The sequence below is a fragment of the Neolamprologus brichardi genome, chromosome 8, assembly GCF_056152115.1.
Source record: "Neolamprologus brichardi isolate AB-2024 chromosome 8, ASM5615211v1, whole genome shotgun sequence".
Taxonomy (NCBI): domain Eukaryota; kingdom Metazoa; phylum Chordata; class Actinopteri; order Cichliformes; family Cichlidae; genus Neolamprologus; species Neolamprologus brichardi.
Genome location: NC_142111.1, coordinates 19,436,239 through 19,458,894, shown reverse-complemented (window position 1 = coordinate 19,458,894; position 22,656 = coordinate 19,436,239). Strand labels below are relative to the sequence as shown.

At 37.0% G+C, this 22,656-nt stretch overlaps 1 protein-coding gene across 1 annotated transcript; it reads right to left on the bottom strand.

The window, feature by feature from the left end:
- Positions 1-636: 636 nt before the first annotated feature.
- LOC102800164 (5-hydroxytryptamine receptor 3A-like) lies at positions 637-9,135 on the bottom strand. Its single transcript, XM_087845120.1, has 11 exons — positions 9,099-9,135; positions 6,513-6,578; positions 5,335-5,498; positions 4,850-4,894; positions 4,611-4,720; positions 2,633-2,802; positions 2,360-2,520; positions 1,996-2,206; positions 1,721-1,900; positions 1,525-1,628; positions 637-1,294 (listed from the first exon to the last, which is right to left on the bottom strand). Exons 1-11 carry the CDS (start codon positions 9,133-9,135, stop codon positions 1,067-1,069), a joined length of 1,476 nt encoding a protein of 491 aa, XP_087701246.1. The 3' UTR covers positions 637-1,066.
- Positions 9,136-22,656: the final 13,521 nt, after the last annotated feature.

Below are 22,656 nucleotides of genomic sequence, written 5' to 3'. Positions count from 1 at the left end.
AAGTGAAGCAGCATCAGAGACACAGCTAAGCATTTTGCAATTTTGCATAAATTTAAAAAGATTAAATTTGTTCGGTATCCTATTGAACAGGAGAAATTAGGCTTTCTTTTCAGAAGAAAGTAAAAGGAAAAAGACAGCGGCGGACAGCGCTGTAAACAACGGTAGAGTTGTGCATAACAAGCACGTGAATAATGCAGAAAACAGATTTTTAGACGGTAAACTGTTCTTGAAGTATACTGAGAGAGAGAGAGAGACAGAGAGAGCTGTGCATGAAGTGTCATTTTATTGTGGTGGAAGCAAAGCAGCAAAAGTAAGAGGGAGTTCATGACAATGTTTATGTGAAGCATAGTTTGGGTCTTCTTTTGCTGCTGGTTCAGTCAATATTGTTTGGAGAGAGATAAAACTTGCAGCTTCAGAATCTAGCGCTAAACCAGCTCCCTGAGCCTGGTTCTGCCGGAGGTTTCTTCCTGTTAAAAGGGAGTTTTTCCTTCCCACTGTCGCCAAAGTGCTTGCTCATAGGGGGTCATATGATTGTTGGGCTTTTCTCTGTATCTATGAAGCGCCTTGAGGCGACATTTGTTGTGATTTGGCGCTATATAAATAAAATTGAATTGAATTGAATTGAACAAAAAGCATGGACCGGTGGAAACATCAGAATCAGCGAGCTGTCGGCTTTCAGCCCCGACCGTGTTCGTGCCGTCGGGTGAGAAAGGCGACTTCTCACTGATTCTGATCTGTCGGCGGGTCTGCGCTTCGTGTTTACGTCTTTGTGCAGAATCCGTGTACCTGCTCTCATTTACTGTTTTAGCTGTTTGGTGGTTGTTGAAATTTTGTGAGGTTTAACATGAGAATAAAATAAATTTATATTAAAAAAATCGATTCAGGATTTTAATGAATGATATCACGTTATCCAAGCTAGAATCGATTTTAATCGATAAATCGATAATCAAAACCCACCCCTAGTCTAAATGCATACTTTAGACTTGGACTTAATAAAGGGACAGAAACTTTTAGTTAAGTAAAGTTAATCCTCATGCTAATGATTTAAAGTAGAGTAACTTTCGGCCTACTCATCTTCAGCACTGTTCCACAATAAAATCATAATTGATAAAAACATAGTCACTGTTGTCAAATAAAAAATGACAAAAACCCTGTTGATATGTTTTACTATATTGGTCCAGTAGCCGGACTTCTTGTTGGTACTGTGCAGAGTCACGGTTTTCCTAGTCTCCCGCAGGTCATCTGAGACTTTTTCCAGTGGAAAGAACATCTTCATCAGGTTGCAGCTACAACCCTGAAAAAATTGTTTTGTTGAAATCAATAAGATTACATATACAGCCATTTATAGTCTAGTTGCTGCTACATTTCACTCACTGATTTGTTTTCACATTGATTTAGTGAAAGTGTTTACTTTCAACACCCATGTTAGGGTTTGGGATAATCTCTCTCTCATGCAAACATGATCTCTTTCATCAGTTTTTATATTTCACTTGAAAAACACTTTTAACCCAATTTAACTCCAACCTTTATAGTCAATGGTGGCAGACTGTTGATTGATGTAGACACAGTTGGTCTGTCATCCACAGATACATCATGAACAGATGCACAATGACTACATCTCTTCATGTCTGGAATAAAAAAAATAGACAGGAAGATCAATGCAACACAGCTAGAATTACATAGATAGGTGACAGACAATGACTGCTACAATTAAGCACACCTCTAAAACAGCTGTGAAAGTTGGATATGTCCTGTTTCTCCTCACAGCACTCCACCAGTCTTTGGTTTCCATCTGTCTCATTATCCTGGGCTGGCAAGTCTTTCTCAATCAGATGCATCACCAAAATTGTCTCCAGGAGGCTGAGCAGCATCAGAGCAAAAACCCCAATGCAATAGACAGCTGAGGAGAGCATCCAGCATGAAAGTGGACAAATCACTTGATGACTTGATAGCTTGATTAATTCACTGCATGAAGTCAAATGTGCTCTTCTTTACCTATAAGTGGAACACTGTCTGAAGAGCTGGGCAGAATCTCATTGAGAAGAAGCTGCATCACTGTGACAGCGAGCAGGACAGTGATCTTGAAGCCGAGCTTCTCACCTCCACTGTCTAATATCAGGAAGGAGGCTAAGTCCAGACACAAGAAGAAGAAGACTGGCAGCAAGAAATTGACAATGTAGAGGACAGACCTCCTCTTCATGGTAATCTGTCAATTTGCATGTGAGGTGGTTAATCATCCTACTCCTACTCTATATTGGACATGTATTATGGCAACAAAAAGGAAAGTAACGAAAAAGCAACGAACTTGATTAATGCTTTTTTTTCCTATTTCTGAGCAGCTGCTCCCAGAAATACTCACAGTGTAAACAATCATAAGTTGGTTGAACTCAAATTCATTGACAGTTTTGGTGGTAACTGACATGTTGATAAACAGCCACTCGTATTGTGTCTGCATCACATTTCGAGACCATTCCGTGACCGTATTACTGGTTTCGTTGAATTGTAACTTTATTTCTTCATCTGAAGTGGAACATAAAAATAAAAGGTCAGCAAGAAAGAAGTATATATTGTGGTATCTGATGGTTTGGGTTTATGACTTCATGAACGGCACGCATATATGCTATGGGCTCACCAGAGTGCATGATAGACTTGAAGGAGAGGTTACACCTCTGGACATCAAAAGGGAATTTGTACACGTGCAGCTTGCAGGTGCTTACGATCACCTGGTCATTTCTGTATTCAACCAAACCACCGCTTTCAATGGAGAGATAAGGACTCGGAGAGGCTTTGTCTCTCTCTGTCCTGTAAGGCAGAAAATTACAATCAGTTATGGCACAAATAATAGCAACTCAAAAAAGCAGCATCAGTTATGACAAATAAGTAGACAGAATCCTACTCAAATCTTACTCTCCAGCTGAGGAGGATTAATTAATGCATTAAGCCACCATGTCTTAATTACTTATAATAATGGATTGGATTTATATAGCGCTTTTCAAGGCACCCAAAGCGCTTTACAATGCCACTATTCATTCACTCTCACATTCACACACTGGTGGAGGCAAGCTATGGTTGTAGCCACAGCCCTGGGGCAGACTGACAGAAGCGAGGCTGCCATATCGCGCCATCGGCCCCTCTGGCCAACACCAGTAGGCGGTAGGTGAAGTGTCTTGCCCAAGGACACAACGACTGAGACTGACCGGGCCGGGGCTCGAACCGGCAACCTTCCGGTTACAAGACGAACTGCCAACTCTTTGAGCCCCCCCTCTTATGTTACAATCCAGATAAAAACTGTAACATCAAGTGGCGACTTACACCAGAGTTTGTGTTAAATTACTTAATAATTTCAGCTAGAAATGATGGACTAGAAATTATGACAAAGTTTGGTAACCAATGATCTCTCCCCTCCCAACTGTCCTCAGACACGCCTTTATCCACACCCCATCAAGCTCAGACCACCAGGATCAATGTGAATGACCCACACAAACATGCCTGCGTGGGACAAAAATGAACCCTAGGGCTGTTCCACACAGAGTCCAACTGGTAATACCCACACATGCCCTCAAGAGCAATACCTTTTCATCTCTGCTCTGGAGAATACAGCATCTGTTACGATGGAGAATGTACCCCATTAAGAACTGACCCATTTTTGTAGTATAAGAAAAACGAAGGATTTAATCTGTAGTTACTGGATAAGCCATGAGTACCATTCAGAGAAAGTTGGGAAATGGCTGTAAGATGGTGAAAGATGTACCCATAGGCCTCTTCCTTGATTCAGACATGGTCTTTCTTTTTTTATGTAAAGGAGCTACTCTAACTTGCATTCCTCCCTGTGTAGGATGTGTAACTCTTCCTCACTGAAAAAGTAGCCACTGGTCTGTAGGAAAAGGCAGATCTAACACAATATCTTTTGGATGTGTTGTTTTAGGTGTGTAAAGAGAAATGGAGCAGTGGGCAAGCAATCCAGAACTGTTCATAGGTTTGGGGGGTTTGCAAAGGATTTAGCACTAAAACTAAAACACTAAAACTTTAGCAACACAAGGATGAACAAGTGCAGGAATATCACTGCGAGATTATCTAAATGACAGAGGGATATCCAAATAACTGAATATTCAGGTGCATCCATATAGATATGTGCTGGACAAAATGGATCTTGGAAAAGGAAGGTTATCATTTCATGTTTCAAAGCCACGATGTACCTCATGAATCCTGCTTGGTTTGAGCTGATTGCGCCATGACAAAACAATTATCCAGTGCACATCTCCAAAATTATCCAGGACAGTTTTGAGAAAAAAAACAGCATTTAGTTGCTATTCTTTTTTAATGGGATGGTCAACATAGATATAGTCTTTATTAATGTCTTGGAGGGCTCAACATGACCACATGGACCTGAAGGGCTTGCTGCTCAATTTGCAACATATTTAATGAATTATACAATATCTTCAAGGATAAAAAAAAATAATGATGTTAAGATTTTGAAGAGCAGCATATAAGTTTCTAATAATGAATTATAAATGTTCAGCTTTGTTTGTTTTTTTTAGCTGTAGCTTAATGCCTTATTATTAGTGACTGTATGGTCTGTGTGAGTTTATGTGCATATATGTTAAACTTACATCTCTGAAATAGTTATATCTGGCATCCACAAATATTCAGTAGGAATTGTTATTTGTTTAATTCCACAGAATTGATCTGGTTCCCACTTTGTGTACTCGTTTTTCCATGACTAGTCAGAGGGATACAAATAAGAGGAAAGAGATACAAACAAGGAGAAAAAGATGAAAACACGTAATTTCAAGCTATTTCAATTTCAACAATACTGTGAAAATTGATGTATTTGCAAGAGAAAACTCACCAAATAAACCCAAATGTAAGAAATTAAGGTCTGGTCAATTTCTCTCTGTGAACAAAGAAATCAAGCAGTGTTCAAGCTCAAGTGGTTGAGCCTGACTTGTGCCACAGTAATCCTAGAAAGACCTGGGTAAGATCAACAGTATGCAGCCTCCAATAGATAAGAAAAACCCAACATCTGGGAAGTCTTAAATGGTCTTAGACAACTAACAGAAGCATAGAAGGCCACAAAAAAGACAGACATTGACGTATTCATAGATGAAGTTTATGGATCTCTTAATCTCTGGATTAAGAGAATGCCAAACTGAGAGAATACATGAAATGAAAACCTGAATTATGCATATGAAGCAGACAAATATGCACCAATTGAGCAGACTTTTGACATTATTTTATTATCGAAAGAAACAAACTATTTGGTAACAAAAATATCCATTATCATTTATTCAAACTAAAACACACAAACATGCACAAGTAGCTTGAACAACTTACCATATCCAGGATAGCGTAGAGTTTCATGTCAAGCACAACATCTGTATGATGACTGTTGTTTAAAATGGGCCGGCTCATAGTGTACTTAATACTGTCTTTACTTAGAGCCAGGTGCTGTACAATAGCCTGAAAATTGCAGAGTTTCTCCACTTCCACTTCATCATCTAAAAGGACACATAAAAAGACATTCTCGAGATTGATGTTATAATATGAAAACAATAAAGCAGCTTCTGTGCTTTCATTTCTGATTTTCAATTTATTGGATCAGGTTTGGATAACTGTGTCAAGAAAACAAAAACATACGACATCACTTGTTGGCATGTACAGTACTGTGGAAAAGCCTTCAGTCATCTTTATTTTCTTTATCTGACAGTACTTTTTTGCATTCATACTTCAAACAGTTTTGACTGGCTCCTGAACCCCACTGGCTTAATTGAAGCCCCACATCATAACAAAACCTCCATCATGTTTCACAGCTGGCTGTGATACCTCTCTGCTGAGCTCCTCTATACATATAGACAAAGGTTTCAATCCAAAAGTACAAATTTTGGATTCTTCAGTCTACAATTCTTGTTGTGACTGATTATCAGTTCTTGTGTAATTTGACATACCTCAGCCTTTTCACCCTGAGCCTCTTCACAGCCTCCATTCCACTGAGACCATTTCTGTTGAGGCTTTGGTGAATGGCAGGTGGGGCTGAAGGGCCAGATCCATCTTTTAGCCCTGTATCAGATCTTTGTTGGATTGTTTTTTGTTTCTTAAAGCCATGAACTTAAGATACTGTTTGTGTGCTCGGATGTTTTTCTAGACTTGCCAATTCAACCTTTGTCTTACACTTCTACAGTTTTCTTAAAATCTTTAAGAGCAGACTATGCGGTATGCTGAGATATGTCAGGTTTTTGACTAATAGCTCTTTGAGAATTGCTTTGTTGGTGCAAAAAATACTATTTTATGTCATTCAAACTGTGTTATACTCTTTCATAGGCTTAAGAACACAAGAAAATGTGCCTCTGAAAATGGTTAGGTGGAAGTGCTGGAATGAAAACAACTCCCAAGGAGAGAAAAACTTTGAGAGACTGGAAATGAGAGGTGGCAAAAGACTCTAAGAGAGAGAGAGAGAGAGCGAGAGAGAGAGAGAGAGAGAGAGAGAGAGAGAGAGAGAGAGAGACGCTATGTACCTCTTATAGTGGTCTCACTGGTCATCTGTTGATCTTCCTGTAGCTCTGAACTGGATGCATTTTCAGCTGACAATGAGTGCACTACTTTTTAAAAATAAAAAAATGTGTTAATATGACTTGCTTTACTCTGGAAACTCTGGAAACAGTGTGAACTCAATTCAATTGCTGAACAATGACAAACAAAGGAAGTCCAAAAACACACACAGAGCAAGATATGAAAATGAAAAACTAGGAATAATGGAATCAAGAAACACAGAGCAGGGGAGCACACAGCAAAGTGAGATGACACGGAAAAGGGGAAGAGGAGAGAATATTTACACAAGGTAAAACAGGTGGGAAACAAATCGGTGAAAATGAGACAAAGGAAATGAAATGAAATGAAAAGCACAAGAAACCAAGACACCAAAATCTGTTTGATTTTGGTGTCTTGGTGTCCAAAAACAACCACAGAGTTAAGACTGGAGGAACAGAATGGGGTCATGAAAGAGAACTAACAAATATAAGGAAACATTATGAGCAAAGAAGTAAAGGCAAAAATATCAGAGACATAAAAGCACAAGAATAAAATCATAAACAGAAAACAACAACTTTGATAAAATCCTTTCACGAAGCCCAAAGCAAACCTTGAACCACAAAACTGAAAACCTCGGGTTTAAGACTCAGGGATTATGACACTCATGGATGTTAGATATCACCGGAAAATATATCGTACGGTTACGGTGTAACCTTGGTTCTCTTAGTGAGAGACTATCTCTCCACACCGTTACATATTCCATATATACGGGGTAACTCTGTAAGACACACCGTGAGGAGAGAGGGGAGTCAGTGACAACGCGCACTGTCCAAATCACGAACAAACAGTATCCCACATTGTTGATTTTTAGTTTACAAACACTTCTTATAATGACTAACTACTTCTGACATTTTTGAGATATTAGCTCTTTATACAACGAAGTTATAGTGGGATACAAATAATATCAGGCTGATCCTGCCACAATTTGTTCCCCCTGTGTAAATCACGGACAAACAGTATCCCACATTGCTGAGTTTTAGTTCACAATCACTTATTATTATGAAGCATTACTCCGAAACTTTGGAGGATTTAGCTCTAAAGTTACAGGAGAATAAAAATAGTTATGAGCCAAAATGTTAATGGTTTGTTAAAATAATCCCATCTGATACCCCGTGAGCAATAAATATATCATTTTCTGTTGTAATCCCCAAACTGAATGGTAATGTAACGATACTAATTTTTCACTTTTTCACAAAATGAATGGTCAAAATGAATGAAGCGTCGACCAGCACTTAAGCCCGTTTTTTTTTCGAGGCGATATGCCGGGGAAGGGGGACCAACCAAGGGAAAGCAAGGTCTAGCTAGGGGGTACCAAGCTAAGGGATACCAGGGGAATAGCGGGGAACACCAGGGCATACAGAGGGAATACCAGGGCTACCAGGGGAGAGGCAGCGCCCACGGAGGATGCCGAAGCCCGCTCCTGATGGACGCACATTCATACCCCACTCTCAAGGCTCTCTCTCTCTCTCTCTCACTCACTCTCTCTTACACACACACACACACTCTCTCACTTACAAACACAAACACACACACACTGGTGTCATGTCCTGACAGCTGTTTTATACATAAGCTGTGGGGCGTAGCCGGGCGTCTTAAAGAAATATCCACACGCCACGACCAAGGGGGCTCGTACCCCGTACATTTGGAATATGTAAAGCTGTGGAGTGATAGTCTCGATATGCTAGAGAACAAATGTTTAAATTAAGTCATTTTACAGTTGACACTGACAATTATCAGTTCAGTTTGATTGCAACACATCTGAAAAAAGCTGGATGGGGAAACAAATGGCTGAAATAGTAAAATAACAAAAGAGAACCAGCTGGAGAAACATTTTGCAAACCATTAGGTTAATAGCAGGAAGTCAGTGAGCATGATTAGATGTAAAAAGACCGTCTGAGAAAAGCAGATTTTCTCAGAAGTAAAGCTGGACAGAAAATCAATAATCTACAAAAAACTGTATTTTAAATAGTAGAACAACTTCAGAATAATATTCCTCAATATAAAATTGTGAAGACTTTGAATGTCTCATCATCTACAGGACATAATATCATCAAAAGATTCTAAGAATCTTAAACCTCTGGGAATTTAAGACTTATCTATAGCAACACATTTGTAGCTAAAGAGTCCAGGTTCCAAAATGCCTGCCTGCAGTCCATCTGAAAAAATGTTGTACATCTTCATATTGAATATACTTTATTAAATATACTTTGAGTTTAAATCCATCTGAGTTACTAGATACCAGATGTGTTATCTTTCTTTCTCTCTTTCTTTTTATTTTATATCTCTGTAAACTGATCTATTAATTACACAAAAGTGGAATTTAATTTAGTAAACAAGATATATTTACTGGGCAATTATAGACGAACCTGTTCTTGCACTGAAATGCAATCTATTACAAGTAAAGCAGTGTTACTGATTAAAATAAAATAAAATAAAATATAAAACAGCAAAAATAAAGTAGATTAAATGGTATAAATTGTCATCTCCATTTAATTAGAATAATCTCAGCTTACCGACAAGTAACAGCAGGAAGAAGAAACTTGAAATCATTGTAGCCTTGAGAGACCAGAGAGCTTTTTCACCCTCTCTGTGGTGTCTAGAGAGTTTTTTATTTTCCTCTATTGATGTCATAGCCCTGCCCAACAGAGGGTGGGGCAAATTGTATCTATCCTAACAGAGTGGTAACAAAAGCTTAAACACTAATTTGTTTAAGCTTTTGTTAAAAAAAAAAAAGCCATGGAATTAATATTTTTCCTGCATTCAACCAAACTCTTGATATCCTATTTTCCAGCTCAAACTTTTACCTTCCTGTGATTAATCTGGTTGATTATTGTATTTGCTTTCTATTTTGAATAAAATATAACTTTTTTAACAGTATCAATATTTAATCATTAAAAGTAATTGAATCAGACTGATTACATACCAATCTAAACAATAGAAGAGCTTTAACTCTGGCTTTTAATTAAAAACATTAATAGAAAACAATTGAAAATGTGCTGGTGTTATGGATGATTGAATTAAGAAAACAAAACATTTTTTCTAAATTTATTGTCTATTTCCTTCTGCATGTGTCTTTAAATAGATATTTCTACAGATAAAATTTCACTAATGTTCATTGCATGTGAATCCACAATTCATGTCCAGGTTGTGTAAATGTTGTAAAACTGTATCAGACTTGCAAACAACAGCTCCTATGTCACCGGATTATACAAAACTGAATTATATCTAGACAGCCAAACATTTCTTTATCATCTTTGGTAGAAACAGGATGGGAGTTGAAAAGCTTTCAGATGTTCAGATATTTATCAATCAAAGCAGCAAAATATGAATGTGAGGAGAAGAAAAACATATTTCAGTGCTCGATCAGGAGACGCAGTTAGATCCCATTTGGGAAAAAGAGAAAGTTGATAACTGTGATCTTATTGTTGCTTTATCAGTAATCAGTGATCAGACACTGAAAATATTCAAGTTCATTACGTACTGCTGTTCCATTGTCAGTATTCATTTTTATCCATTAAGCTATCAGTGCTTTAAAAAAATCAAGCATGAAAATTGTGTTTTCTTTGCACTAGAAAAAAAGCAAAACAAATACATTCATGTTAAAAGAAAGAATTATTATGTGACAGTGTAGTCTGGCCCTAATAGGAACAGTACACAGAGTTGTGAGTAGTGCAACCATGCTGAATGGATGTTAAGATATGCAATTAGGTTTTGCATCTACATTGAAGTAGGTAGAACATGGACAATGACATTTCCAGGAATACTTACAGTGTAAACAACTATAGACTGACTGAAGCCAAAATGGTTGGCACTGTTATTAGTGACTGACATGTTAATGAGGAGATACTCTCACGATCATATTCCTACATGTAAACAGGAATGTAAAAATAACTGAGCAGATCAGGAAGGAATATATATATATTGTGGCATATGGTTGTATGTGTTCTTGACACCTTGAACACTCATTGGTTTTATAAGCAAAAGAAACACACAAAATATTTGGCAAAGGAAACATCAATATGAAAACCATCAAAAAAAATCAATCAATGGTTTCATTTCAGTGATTACTTCTGCAATATAATGAGTGTGGTTCATAATAGGTCTCTTCTGACTGTCCTTACTTCATTTCCATTTCTTCAGAAATCATATCACACATGCTGTGTCGGAGATTAAATTCATGACATTAAAACAATGAAGCAATTTCCATGCTTTCATTTTTTTCTCATTAAAAACACTGGAACGCTGGTTGTCATCAGGGATCCAAATGATATAGTCACATGTATTTACACTGATTTGTGTTCATACAGTTATGTGTAGCCTATTTGCACAGTAAAGTGCTATGTATTGGGACATAATGAAAAAAAACCTGATAATTAAAAAAAACCCCACATGAGTGTGTGGGTGTTTTGCCCTTTCCTTTTTGTATTGCTCCATCCCTAGGTCACAAGACTCCTCCCAGTGGGTGTGTTTTAAGTTAAAAGTTAAAGCACTCTCACTAGGAGGGTGGACATTGGTAGGAGCTGATTATTGTCACTATTTCTGGACCACCATAAAACTGGAGGTTGAACCCTTAACCTGTCATCCTTGATTTTTATTCAGTGGGAAGACTGGAGAGCACTGCAGCGACAAATGGTAGGTGGTGTGTGTGTGTGTGTGTGTGTGTGTGTGTGTGTGTGTGTGTGTGTGTGTGTGTGTGTGTGTGTGTGTGTGTGTGTGTGTGTGTGAGAGAGAGAGAGAGATAGAGACCATGTGAGAGATATGTGGGTGTATAGATTTCTTTTACAGACAACACCACAGTTCTCCCTCTGGAGACTGGTAATAAAGAAACCTCTTCCTCTTCCACCTCTATGTGATTTAAAGGATGCACTTGACTCAGCTGAAGTGCTTTGTAGGAGTAGGAGTGTAGGATGGATGTGGTTATACTATATCTGAGGATTACGGACTCAGTGGTGTTGCAGAGACTGTTCTTCATGAACTGAAGCATTACATAAGCCATGTGTGAGGTGTAAAATGCCCTTGTAGATGATAGTGACGCTGCTTCATATGATTGGAAAGTATTGGAAGGGAATCCATGATATTTATTGAGGTTAAACTACAAATTGATGTCAGATTGGATACCTGTCCAGGGTATAGCCAGCCTCCAGCCCAATGCCCCCCAAGTGTCACCACCCCCAGATTTAAACCTTAGACAACTTTTAACAATTTAAATAGTTGCCTTGAAGTGGGGTTAGTTATAGACATCAAAAGTTTGGACTAGTCTGTAAATGTATTAATTTTATAGATGAAGATAGCCACTTTAACATGACAGTCTCATCGGTAATTCTAAATTTGCTGGAAAGATGTGTTAGTTGTGCAAGAAACATACAGAGAAAGGAGAAGTTTATTTATTTATTTTTTACATTTTTAGAACCAGATGACAGGACTGATTATTTCATGCTAATACACAAAGTATCTAGGAAGCAAATAGATTTACAGGAAACATGAGCTACAATGCTTGATGTTGATGCCAGAAATAAGCAAGGTGTGGCTATTGTAGCGCAGGAGGTAGAGCATCTACTAGTTGGAAGATTGGTGGTTCAATCCAGGGCTGCTCCATGCTAAATATCCTAACCCCAAGTTGCCTTCTCTTTTGCCTAAATAAGGCAAGTTGTATAAAGCACTTTGATTGCTCAGGTATAGTAGGAAAGTACTATTTATGATCCAGTCCATTTACCATATTTGACACAAGTCATAAAAGATCTACACTTCCAATACACTGTACTTTAAATATATTCATTAGTTAGAATTGGCAGAACATTACCATTTTGTTTATTACTTATCAAACATGCACATAGATCAGTAATTGGTGTCAAAATTAATAAAATGAAATATTCCATTACAGGCAGACATTGCTCAAGTTCCTGTCCGAACGAATACAAAGTTTAACTGTGCTTAAAGAAAATCTTTAAAAGAAGTAGAGAAGTTAATTCACCATTCCACTGCATACCAGACAACACAAACAACGTGTTAGACTGTCTTAACTTCACCCATTGTGTAAATATGTTATAAACTGTATTCAAAGGGAGCTAAAAAAAAAAAAACAGACTTTAAAGGCAAGCCAGCAGGATTAAAGGTAAATAACACAACATAAATATCTAAGACAGAGATAGAATAGATAATAAGATGGGAGGGAATACTAGAGAGGATAGACTAAACTAGCCTCTCTAGTATTCCCAACCAAAAACAGAATACAAACTAAAACGAATGACTAAGAAGCTTAAGGACCAGATATTACATTGCAGCTAACATGCAGTATCTGCTAGCTGTTAGTTACACTATAGCTAACCACTGGATTTTCCCTTTTCAGTGCAACTAGTCAAATAACAAGGAGCCAAATACTGCTAGAGACAAAGACAGTCAAAGTGGACAGTTGGTTTCTTGCAGCCAGGGGCAGCCTAAAACTGATCCCCTTAAACTGATTTTTAGGTTTAGTGTCCTTATTATATATTATATAAATATTTATATTATATAAAGTTATCAATTCTGTCACTAGTTAGCTAAGATAAACTAATGTAAGTGTATTTGCTGCAACCAACCAACCGACCGACCTGGTGACATAACATCCCGTGCTGACAGAAGATGGTGCTAAACATTCTTTTAAAACTTTAAGCACTTATTTCTTAAATCCAGCTTCACAGACACTGTTACATCCCTTTCAGTTTTTGAGAGTAGGGCTCCATCCGTAAATTAGTCTTTATATGTGTCGTGTTTCATATCCTCTTTAAACACTTCTGACTGGTTTTAAAGTAAATTACTGTGAACCATCATCAACCTGCACCTTAATAGAACGGGTTTTATTTGGACCAATGGAAAAGAACAGCAGGGGTGAACACACCCTAAAAATAAGTTCATGTTGATCTTAATGACTTTTTGTTTGCTTTTTACTTCAGCCCTAGTAGTTTTCACTGTTCCACAATGAAAACATAGTTCTCAAAAACACAATGAGTGTTGTGATATAAAAAATTACGAACATCTTATTGATTTTTTTAGCTATTCTAGTCCAGTAGCCAGACTTCACGTCTTTCCTTTTACTGCCAAGCAGATTCATTGTTTTCCCGTTCTCTTCCAGTTCATTTAAGATTTGTTTGAGATTAAGGGATGCCTCCATCAATTTGCTGCTGCTATCCTGTATAAGTATAGATTTATTTTTTAAGAAGGAAATAAACAAGCTTGCAAATTATATACAGAAATAAATTAAGTATTAATTTACACATAACCATATGTGGGCAGCTACAGTTTAGATTGGATGGGTTGTTACCAACATCTACGGAGAATTTCATATCAATAATACCTTTAAAAAAAGATTTACTTAGAAAATTGGTGATGTGTTTAATATTTTACCTGCAGTACATGTATGGTGAAATGACTGCTGGTACATTTTAAAAACTGGTTTGTTGCCATTGTGACTGGAATAATAGTTTAACTGATATGCAAACACACATTTTAACTTTCATGCAACATGACAACTTTTTATACGTTTTTTTTTTTTTCTTCTTAAAAACATGTTAATTCTCACCTCTTTGGTCACAGATTCTGTTTCATCAGGCGATGCATCACATACAGGTGCACAGTGACAACATTTCTTCATCCCTGGAATGACATATTAAACACAAAAAACAACATAATTGAAACCATAACCAGAAATGTAAACTTGCATACATGATAGCTTTTAGATCCAAAAGTAGAATAACTGTTATGATTAAGCTCACCTGTAAAAACAGCATTTTAAGTTTTAAGTAAGGTTTTTCTCTGCTACTCACTTGGGCTTTGGTCACCATCTGTCTTGTTGTTTTGTGTAGCAGAGTCTTTATCAAGCAGATGCATCACTAAAATGCTTTCCAAGAGGCTGAGTAAAAACCCCAATGCAGTAGAGAGCTGAGGAGAGTAGGTTGTGTTAATGTGATTAACTAATGCGTTCCATCAAATAAACTCTACTACTTTACCTATAAGTGGAGCCTTGTTTGAAGAACAGGGCAGAATGTCATGGAGTATAAGCTGCATCACGGTGACAGCAAGCAGGACAGTCACCTTGAAACTGAGCTTCTCACCCCCACTATCTGAGATCAGGAAAGAAGCCAAGTCCAGAAACAAGAAGAAGAGGATCGGCAGAATGAAATTGGCAATGTAGAGGATAGATCTCCTCTTCATGGTAATCTGTGAAATCATGTGTCCAGTGGTTAATCATCCTTCTACTTTGCATTAACTATTAAGGCAGGCACAAAAAGTAAATAAGGAAAAACAAGTGTGCACAGAGAAAAGATGCAAATGCAGAGAACGCTGAGTGAGAAAAATCACCTTCATGCTTATGACACTGACTATTGTTCTAGTATAGTGACAATAAAGGCATTCTATTCTATCTATTCTAATTGCAAACAGTTAAGAAAAGAGTGTGGGAGGCCAAAATAAAATAAAGGGAGGTACAGTAGTCTAGTCTCGAAGTAATGAATGCATGAATCAGCTTCTCAAGGTCCTTAGGGGGGAAGAAATAGCTTGGCTTTAGTAATCGATTTAATCATCACCACTCTGCACATTACCCTTCATTGTTGATAGTCATGTACAACAAAATATGGAAAATTATAAATAGAGTTTATTTTCACAAAATTTAAGTGAATCTTTGACTGAATCTGAAGTTTGTTTTCAGATAGTCTGCTTAATGAATCAAAAATAAATTGGCAGAGAAAGCAAATTATTGCACATGTATTTAAAAATAGACCTGTACCTCTGTTAAAGGTCCCGTTGGATATCTGCTGATCAACATCTTGTGGCAATAAACCTGAGGCATTTCCACCTGGAATAAATAAATAGATACTATTGCATATGATGAGTGTATATAACAACTGTATGTATGTAGAATCCCATGAAAAAGTCTTTATTTCCCGTCTTATTTCTTAGTTTTTTGCATATTTGACTTACTTGTTTCTGATCAGTAACCTGAATAAATAAGAAATGCATCAAGGGGAAAAAAGGTTCTCCAAACAAACCTGGTCCTCTTCCAACAATATCTTACAAACAGTGAAACATGGTGGTGGTAGTATGACAGTCTGGGGCTTCTTTGCTGCTTTATTTGTCGTCATCAATAGAACCATAAATTCTCTTTTCTACCCAAAATGAGAATTTCTAGCCACCAGACTTGGACTGTGAAGTATTTGATCCAAAACACACAAGTACTTCTCTGAATGGTTCAAATAATAAAATGAAGACTTGGAGTTGCATACTGCAAATCCAGACTTAAATCAGACCCCAGTGTGGTTGAATTAAAACAACGCAGCAAAGAGGAGTGAACCAAAATCCCCCGACAGTGATTGCTTAACGCTTGATTGCAATTCTTGCTGCTGAGGGTGGGACAAAGGTAGGTTGTCCATAACTTGCACTCCTGAAATCATCATTTAAAAACTGCATTTTGTAGTTACTCTGGTTATTGTTGTGTAATGTTAATGTTGTATTTGCTTGATGATCTGAAATATATGTGTGTGACAAACAAGTTTCTCATATACATGTATTGTCTTTATGACATATATACTGTTTCTTACTCAAACATAGACAGGTCTCAGACCGTGGTATTGGTCCCCGGTACCGGGGGACTTTTAACGAGTATGAGTACTTTAGAAAATGTGGTATCGAGGCCGATAGCCGATACCGGTATCGGTATCGGTGCATCCCTAGTCCTGAATGACTTTGTTGTCATTTAGACAAAAGCTCTAAATCAGTGCTGGTATATGAGGAGAAAAAGACAAAGCTGGAGACAAAGAAATTGTAGAGTTTTAAGGTGGTTGTGTAGTTACATGTAGCAACCTATTATGTTATAAACTGGTTGGGTATAACTAGGAAAAGACTTAATCCTGATATAAATGGTGGTTAAGTAATATCTTAAAATTGCTTATAATAGTACTGATCACATCTTGTAGAGATATACTTTGACAGCTGATTCCACTTTTGGTCTGTACAGCTAAATCGTTGAACAAAAAGCACATTTAGAGGGAACAGAGTTAACTTCAGCCTGTCAGTTTGGTGAACCACTTGTGCACCTCAATTAAACAACCCCTCCTCCACACCGTCCATTTTTAAAGTGATCGACAAACCCCAGCATTACAGTGACAAAGACAGATTAACAAAGACAAAACAAACCTTTTCACACTTTCTTCCGTGAATGTCTGCCCTGCTTTAATTGTCTCCATGTCTGCTTTGTTCCCAAGTGTACACTACCTCTTGTTTTAAACAGCATGGTTAAGATAAACTTTATTTAGTCTTGGTTGTTTACAACCTTTTGAAAAGACCTTTTAATAATTATTTGTCCCCGGTGTCTTACATGGAGTTATATTTCCTCCCCTGCCATTGTCTGTTGATTTCAGCTGTGTATTGTTTACCTCCTGCTCACTTACTGATTACTCTGTGTGTAAATAGTCTTGTTCTTCCACTCAGTTGGTAGCATCTAGTAAGTCCCTATGTGTTTCCATGCCATTATTCTGTGCTTTTTCTTGTTACGTTCTTGTCACATGTTTGAATTTTTAATCAAATATCTTGCTTTTTGTTTTGTCTTCCTCCCACAAATGCATTTTGTTTTTATTAATGTGTTTAAAAGCCCTGATCCATTAATATTCTTTTTGAAAAATCTGGTTTTAGTAGGAGCCGGAAAAATGTGTAATTTATCAACAGGATATTTCTGTCCTTTGGTGGTAAATGGCTGGTTTCAGAGGAAAACAGTCTTTATACTGAACTACATACTTACTACTTACTTTCATGAAGTTAAAATAAAGTGTTGATTACTTACATTTTAAAAGCACCATAAGTCAGCTCTATGAAGCTAGATGGAATTATCAGCTTACCTGTGAAGAAGATCAGAAAGAAGAAACCTGCTATCGTCATGGCTTTCCGAGATTAATGAGCATCCTCGTCCTCTGGTTTCTCGAGATGCTTGCTGTTCTATTACTGTTGTTTTTTACATTTGCCCTGCCCTCTTCTAGGGCAGGGCAAATGTAAAAAACAACAACAGTAATTGTCCTCTATTGATCCCAACAAAACACCCTTTTCAGTGCATTTGATCCATTAATTGAACTTGATTACAGCAACTCAAATGCTGAGACAGGGCCATGTTTACCACTGTATAGTGTCCCCTCTTTAAAGTCCATAAATCTAGATAAAATACCAGTTATTGGACTTTTGGGAGCAGAATGTTGTCCCATTTTTGTCGGACATAGTATAAGATTCTATCTTCTTAACACTCTTGACTCTTTCAAGGACTTTTCTTTGCATGATGCACAAAATGTTTTGACTTGGTGAAAGGTCTGGACTGCGGGCAGGACTGTCCAATGGATATTTTATTTATATAGTGCTTTTCATATATTATACTTATAAAGTGACTTCAGTACTGGGGTAGCTTAGTGAAATTTCAATGGATGTAAAAGAATTCTAGCTGCTGGATTCTGCAATACCTTGACTCTTCTATTATGAGGCCATGCTGTTGTAATAGATACAGTATGTTGTTTACTAGAGGCGGGCAGATCAATTCAAATATTGATAGTATCGTAACTAACATTGGTATTTGTATTGAACACACACACACACAGCCTGCTGAATTGTGCAAAATAGCTTTTTTTATGAAAAAAAAATTGCTCAAATATCAGTTATGAAAAATGTCTAAATCTCTTTGTGTTGACTGTGAGGTGTATTGCATTTAAACAATAGAAGTTGTGCTTTAGAGACAGGTACATTTACATTTCAGGTCTCCAAAAATTCCAGTTTCAAAATGCATGAAACCCTGAAAGGTACCCTGCATAAACTGCCTTTATAAGTTAAAAGTATAAGTATCGGTTTTGGTATCTGGTGCTAAATTATTACCAAGATCTGCAGTATTGCACACCACTGTTGTTTACTATTGTCTCTGTAAAATAGCAAGGTATTTCCCCAAAAAGATATTATCTGGATGTAGGCATATATTTCTCTGATGTCTTTATGTAACCAATGTGTTCTTGGGTTGTGTCTGACGGTGAGAGATAAAAAGAAAGACCTCCAAGTCAATAACTTGCCCGTTCCAGCTCCTCTCCCGCAGGGTAATTGTAGAAAAGGGCTCGTATTATTTTTACATTAAACATAAAGTACAAACTTACATGAAACATATTTGACACAAGATGAAAAAACACCAACACAAAATTTGACATACCTGATAATGAAAGGTAAAAAGAAAGACCTCCAAGTAAATAACTTGCCTGCTCCTAAAACCAAATATAAACAGTTGAGATAAGTTAGCTCACCCCACTACAACTTCCAAGCTAGCTTAACCCCTAAATAAACAAGATTTGACAGCAAGTAAGATCTGTATTAAAGCAAGCCAAAGTGGTTTATAAAGTTTTCAGCACTGAGACGTCTATGCTATGCAGCAGGATTTCATGTTAAACAGGTAACTTTCAACATCACAAAGATGGGGTACTGGGGTAGATCATCATACTTATTTATGCTGCAGACGTAATGTTCCAGATTAGAGATCAACAAGTATTAAATCACTGCCTACTGTTTGAATTGGAATAAAATACAAATGGTAGGCAGAGAGCATAGGCCTGTGGATTGAGTCGAACAAGTCTCATTCATTAACATAGGCACAGCTTTAAGAACCAAACTGGCCATTGTACATAGATCATGTTTCTGTTGATGACTTTTCTATGAAAATTATTTTGTTTGTAAGAACAATAGTGAATGAAGCCCAGTGGTGTCTGGAAATGTTTCTCTGCCAATGTATTAATACCCAGTTAACCATACCTATTTTAATGTAGTGGACTTTTGATATTAGGTACCGTGATATAATATGCGTAGATTATATATTCAAAGTCTTAACAATTTGACATTGCAGAACTTTATTCTGTTCCACAATTTATAGGCACGGTTCTTGCTGATTGAATCTCTGCTCAACCTGTTACTGACCTTTTGCCAGTAAACCTAACAATTTGCAAAGTCTTTCTCCTGCTGTTTCTTTGTAATATTACACTGTAAAACTACCAACTTTTTGTGCAATGTTTGTGCCATCATTTTCAAAATGACCTAATAGTTTTCTTTTCTTTTCTTAAAATCGTACATTTTCTCAGTTTAAACACATGATATTTTCTATCTTTAGTTGTGAAAAACATTAGTTGGATTTATGAGATAATTCCAAATTTGGATTCTATTAACATTTTACACAACGTCTCAACACTTTTGGAACTGGTTGTAAAAAGTGTCCATGTCGATGGTCCTGAGCCACATATAGAATTTCAAAATCTGTTCAGCCACAGATTTCAGGATGTGGGTAAAAGCTTTCAGAAGTTCATACAGTCACAAAAGCAACATGAAAGAACAGGGAAGTGGGAGAGACCACAGTTAAGTGCTCCATCAGAAGAGCCAGCTGGGTCATGTTTAAGAAAGGCAAGACAGTTACATTTTTTCCCCCTCCTCAAGCAGAAAATCTTTCACGGCAATTTCCAAGTTCCCTTCATGCTGCCATTTACTTTCACCACAATAAATGCATCCACTTTAGTCAATTACTGACATTATCGGCTCTACTTAGGTTACTGGGCAAATATCAACCCTCTCAGGCTCAAATTAAACTTTGTGTTGCTAATGCACAACCAAGTCCTGCAGTGGTACTTCTGAGTAAAAAAAAACCTCATAAAATATATATGTGGGGTAATCAGGTTGTTAGTTTATAACTGTTGCAAATCGGCAACGCCTGCCTTGAGAGGGTTAAAAGGACATTAAAATAATACTTTTCCATTAGGCATCAGCATATAATGTTGGTTTATTAATAGCAAAACATGTCTTATAGAGGGAAGGATACAACAACAGTTGAATCATTTGCAATATGATATGAGATGGTATTTGCATGCCCCTTGAAGAACGGTGCATATGTTACACTGTAAAAAAAATAGATAAAAAATTATGTTTTTAGAATAGTTCACGGACCTTTCCATAAGTCAGGGGTGTCAAACTCAAATACACAGTGGGCCAAAATTCAAAACTGGAACAAAGTTGCGGGCTAACATTAATATTTATTGAAAAAAAAATCTTCCTCCGAGATATAAGAATGAATCTTTTCTTATGGACTCAAATAAGTTTTGCTGGAAAACTGAATATGGAACAAGCAAAGCTTAATACTAAACAATATATATATATTAGCTGTATAATACCAGTAGGCCAGCTCTAATAGTAATTTGGTATGGCTTCGCGGGCCAAATGTAATTAGGCTGCGGGCCAAATTTGGCCCGCGGGCCAGAGTTTGACACCTATGCCATAAGTGGTAAAAATGGAAAGTTCTGTAGATTTACAGTACACTCTCTGTACTATTTATGGACATTTACTTCAACTATACAATGGAAAATTATACAACTGAACAGATCTAAAGAAGGCACTCCTGAAATTTGGGTTATTAGAACAAAACAGATGGATGACCACAGCCCTCTCAACACAAGCCTGACTTGTTCCCCATATAATAATAAACCACATAATAAAACATTAAAATAAAAATAGATAAAGACAGATTACTATACCAAACAACACATTTTCAACAAAAGTTAGAATGAAGACTGTCACGGCTGTCGGGGCGGGCCGTGAGGTGTTGTGAGAATGAGGACCCAAAATGCAGGCAGTAGACTGTTGATATGAGTGATGTTTATTTACAAAGTGGCGGAGTGACAAAACAGGCAATGAGGCATGACAAATAACTGAAGGAAGCTAAACTGGGCAAACTAAGAGCAAACCTGAAAATAATGACAAAACAGGGTGAAGGGCAGAGAGAAAACAGAGAACCAAAACACCATGAAACGCAGATGAGCCGATAACTTTTCCCAGTTATCTACATTAGTGTTTTGGGAATATGTGCCAGGGCACATATTTCACATTAGAAAAATCACACAGCACACCACGAAAAACATTTTTTTCACAAAAAACATATTGATCATTTCCCCCCTTAATATAATAATACTCTGCCTTAATAAATGCAGAGTAATTTTGACCCAGAAGCAGGGTTCACCAGGATAATCCCACCTACTGTGAATATTTATATGCAGTACAGTTGTTATTATTATCACTTGTCACAATCCAGTGTCACATCCTGTTTATGACAGTTAAAATAAATAACATTTATATGTGGAATAAAATTGTCTGTGTAAACTGTTTGTGGTGTTAAATAGGCCAGTACTACTGTCGGTCATAAGGGTGGTACTTGAAGAGCCATATATTTTATAAGGTGGTACTCACTGTGAAAAGTTTGAGAACCACTGGCTTAGAGTACTAATGAGGTGGAACCAGGTAATGTTCCACGGCACACCTGATCATTTCTCACAGCACAACAAGTGGTTGGGAAACACTGATCTACAACACTGACTTTAGCTCATTAGCCAAGTAGCAGTCAAAGCTGTTTAAAGCCCAGAGAGAAGCAGGCAGCTAATTATAGTATTTATGAATACTGCGCTTTATCCAGTGTTCTGTCAAGTCAAAGAAGAATGTGCCTATATTAAAATAAACATAATTTACTTACCGTCTGTCATCTGTATGCCGAACTGATAGCTCCTATTGACATGGTGAAATTATTGTACAACGCATATGCGAATTAATGCAATGTATGCTACTCTGAGTTGTATGCTAAAATGACTGAACACCAGCCTCTCACGGCTAAAACTAGTGGTATCATAAACAATAAAATTAAAAAAAATTGTAGTATTGGCTAGAATGGAAAGATTAAGTCATATTAAACTTAAATCATGACTATTTTCAAAAAGAGACAGCAAAATATTCCAGACTTATCTGGCAGATCCAGTTAACAAAGATATTAACAATTATTTCTAGATAAAAACACTGAGTCTTTTGAAAAACATTATTTTAATAAAAGCTTTAATATTTAGCACTAAAATGAAGCCTGTCAGTGCAATGGCTGGCCTCCCTCTTACTTTTGCCTCCTTTTGGGTTTTGCTACCGCAATGCAATATTTAAGAAATACAATACCTGTAGATAACTAACAGAGAAAATTCCTTCACATTTATACAGTACACTGTACTGTATTTTTACAGAATG

What these genes read in the sequence shown, in the direction of transcription:
- LOC102800164 (XM_087845120.1), bottom strand. Translation starts at nt 9,135, where the DNA reads ATGATTTCAAGTTTCTTCTTCCTGCTGTTACTTGTCG. An exon ending in GATATAACTATTTCAGAGAT is followed by an intron (nt 2,803 to 4,610) that starts GTAAGTTTAACA and finishes TCTGCCTTACAG; the next exon opens with GACAGAGAGAGACAAAGCCT. An exon ending in AGACAGTGTTCCACTTATAG is followed by an intron (nt 1,901 to 1,995) that starts GTAAAGAAGAGC and finishes TGCTCTCCTCAG; the next exon opens with CTGTCTATTGCATTGGGGTT.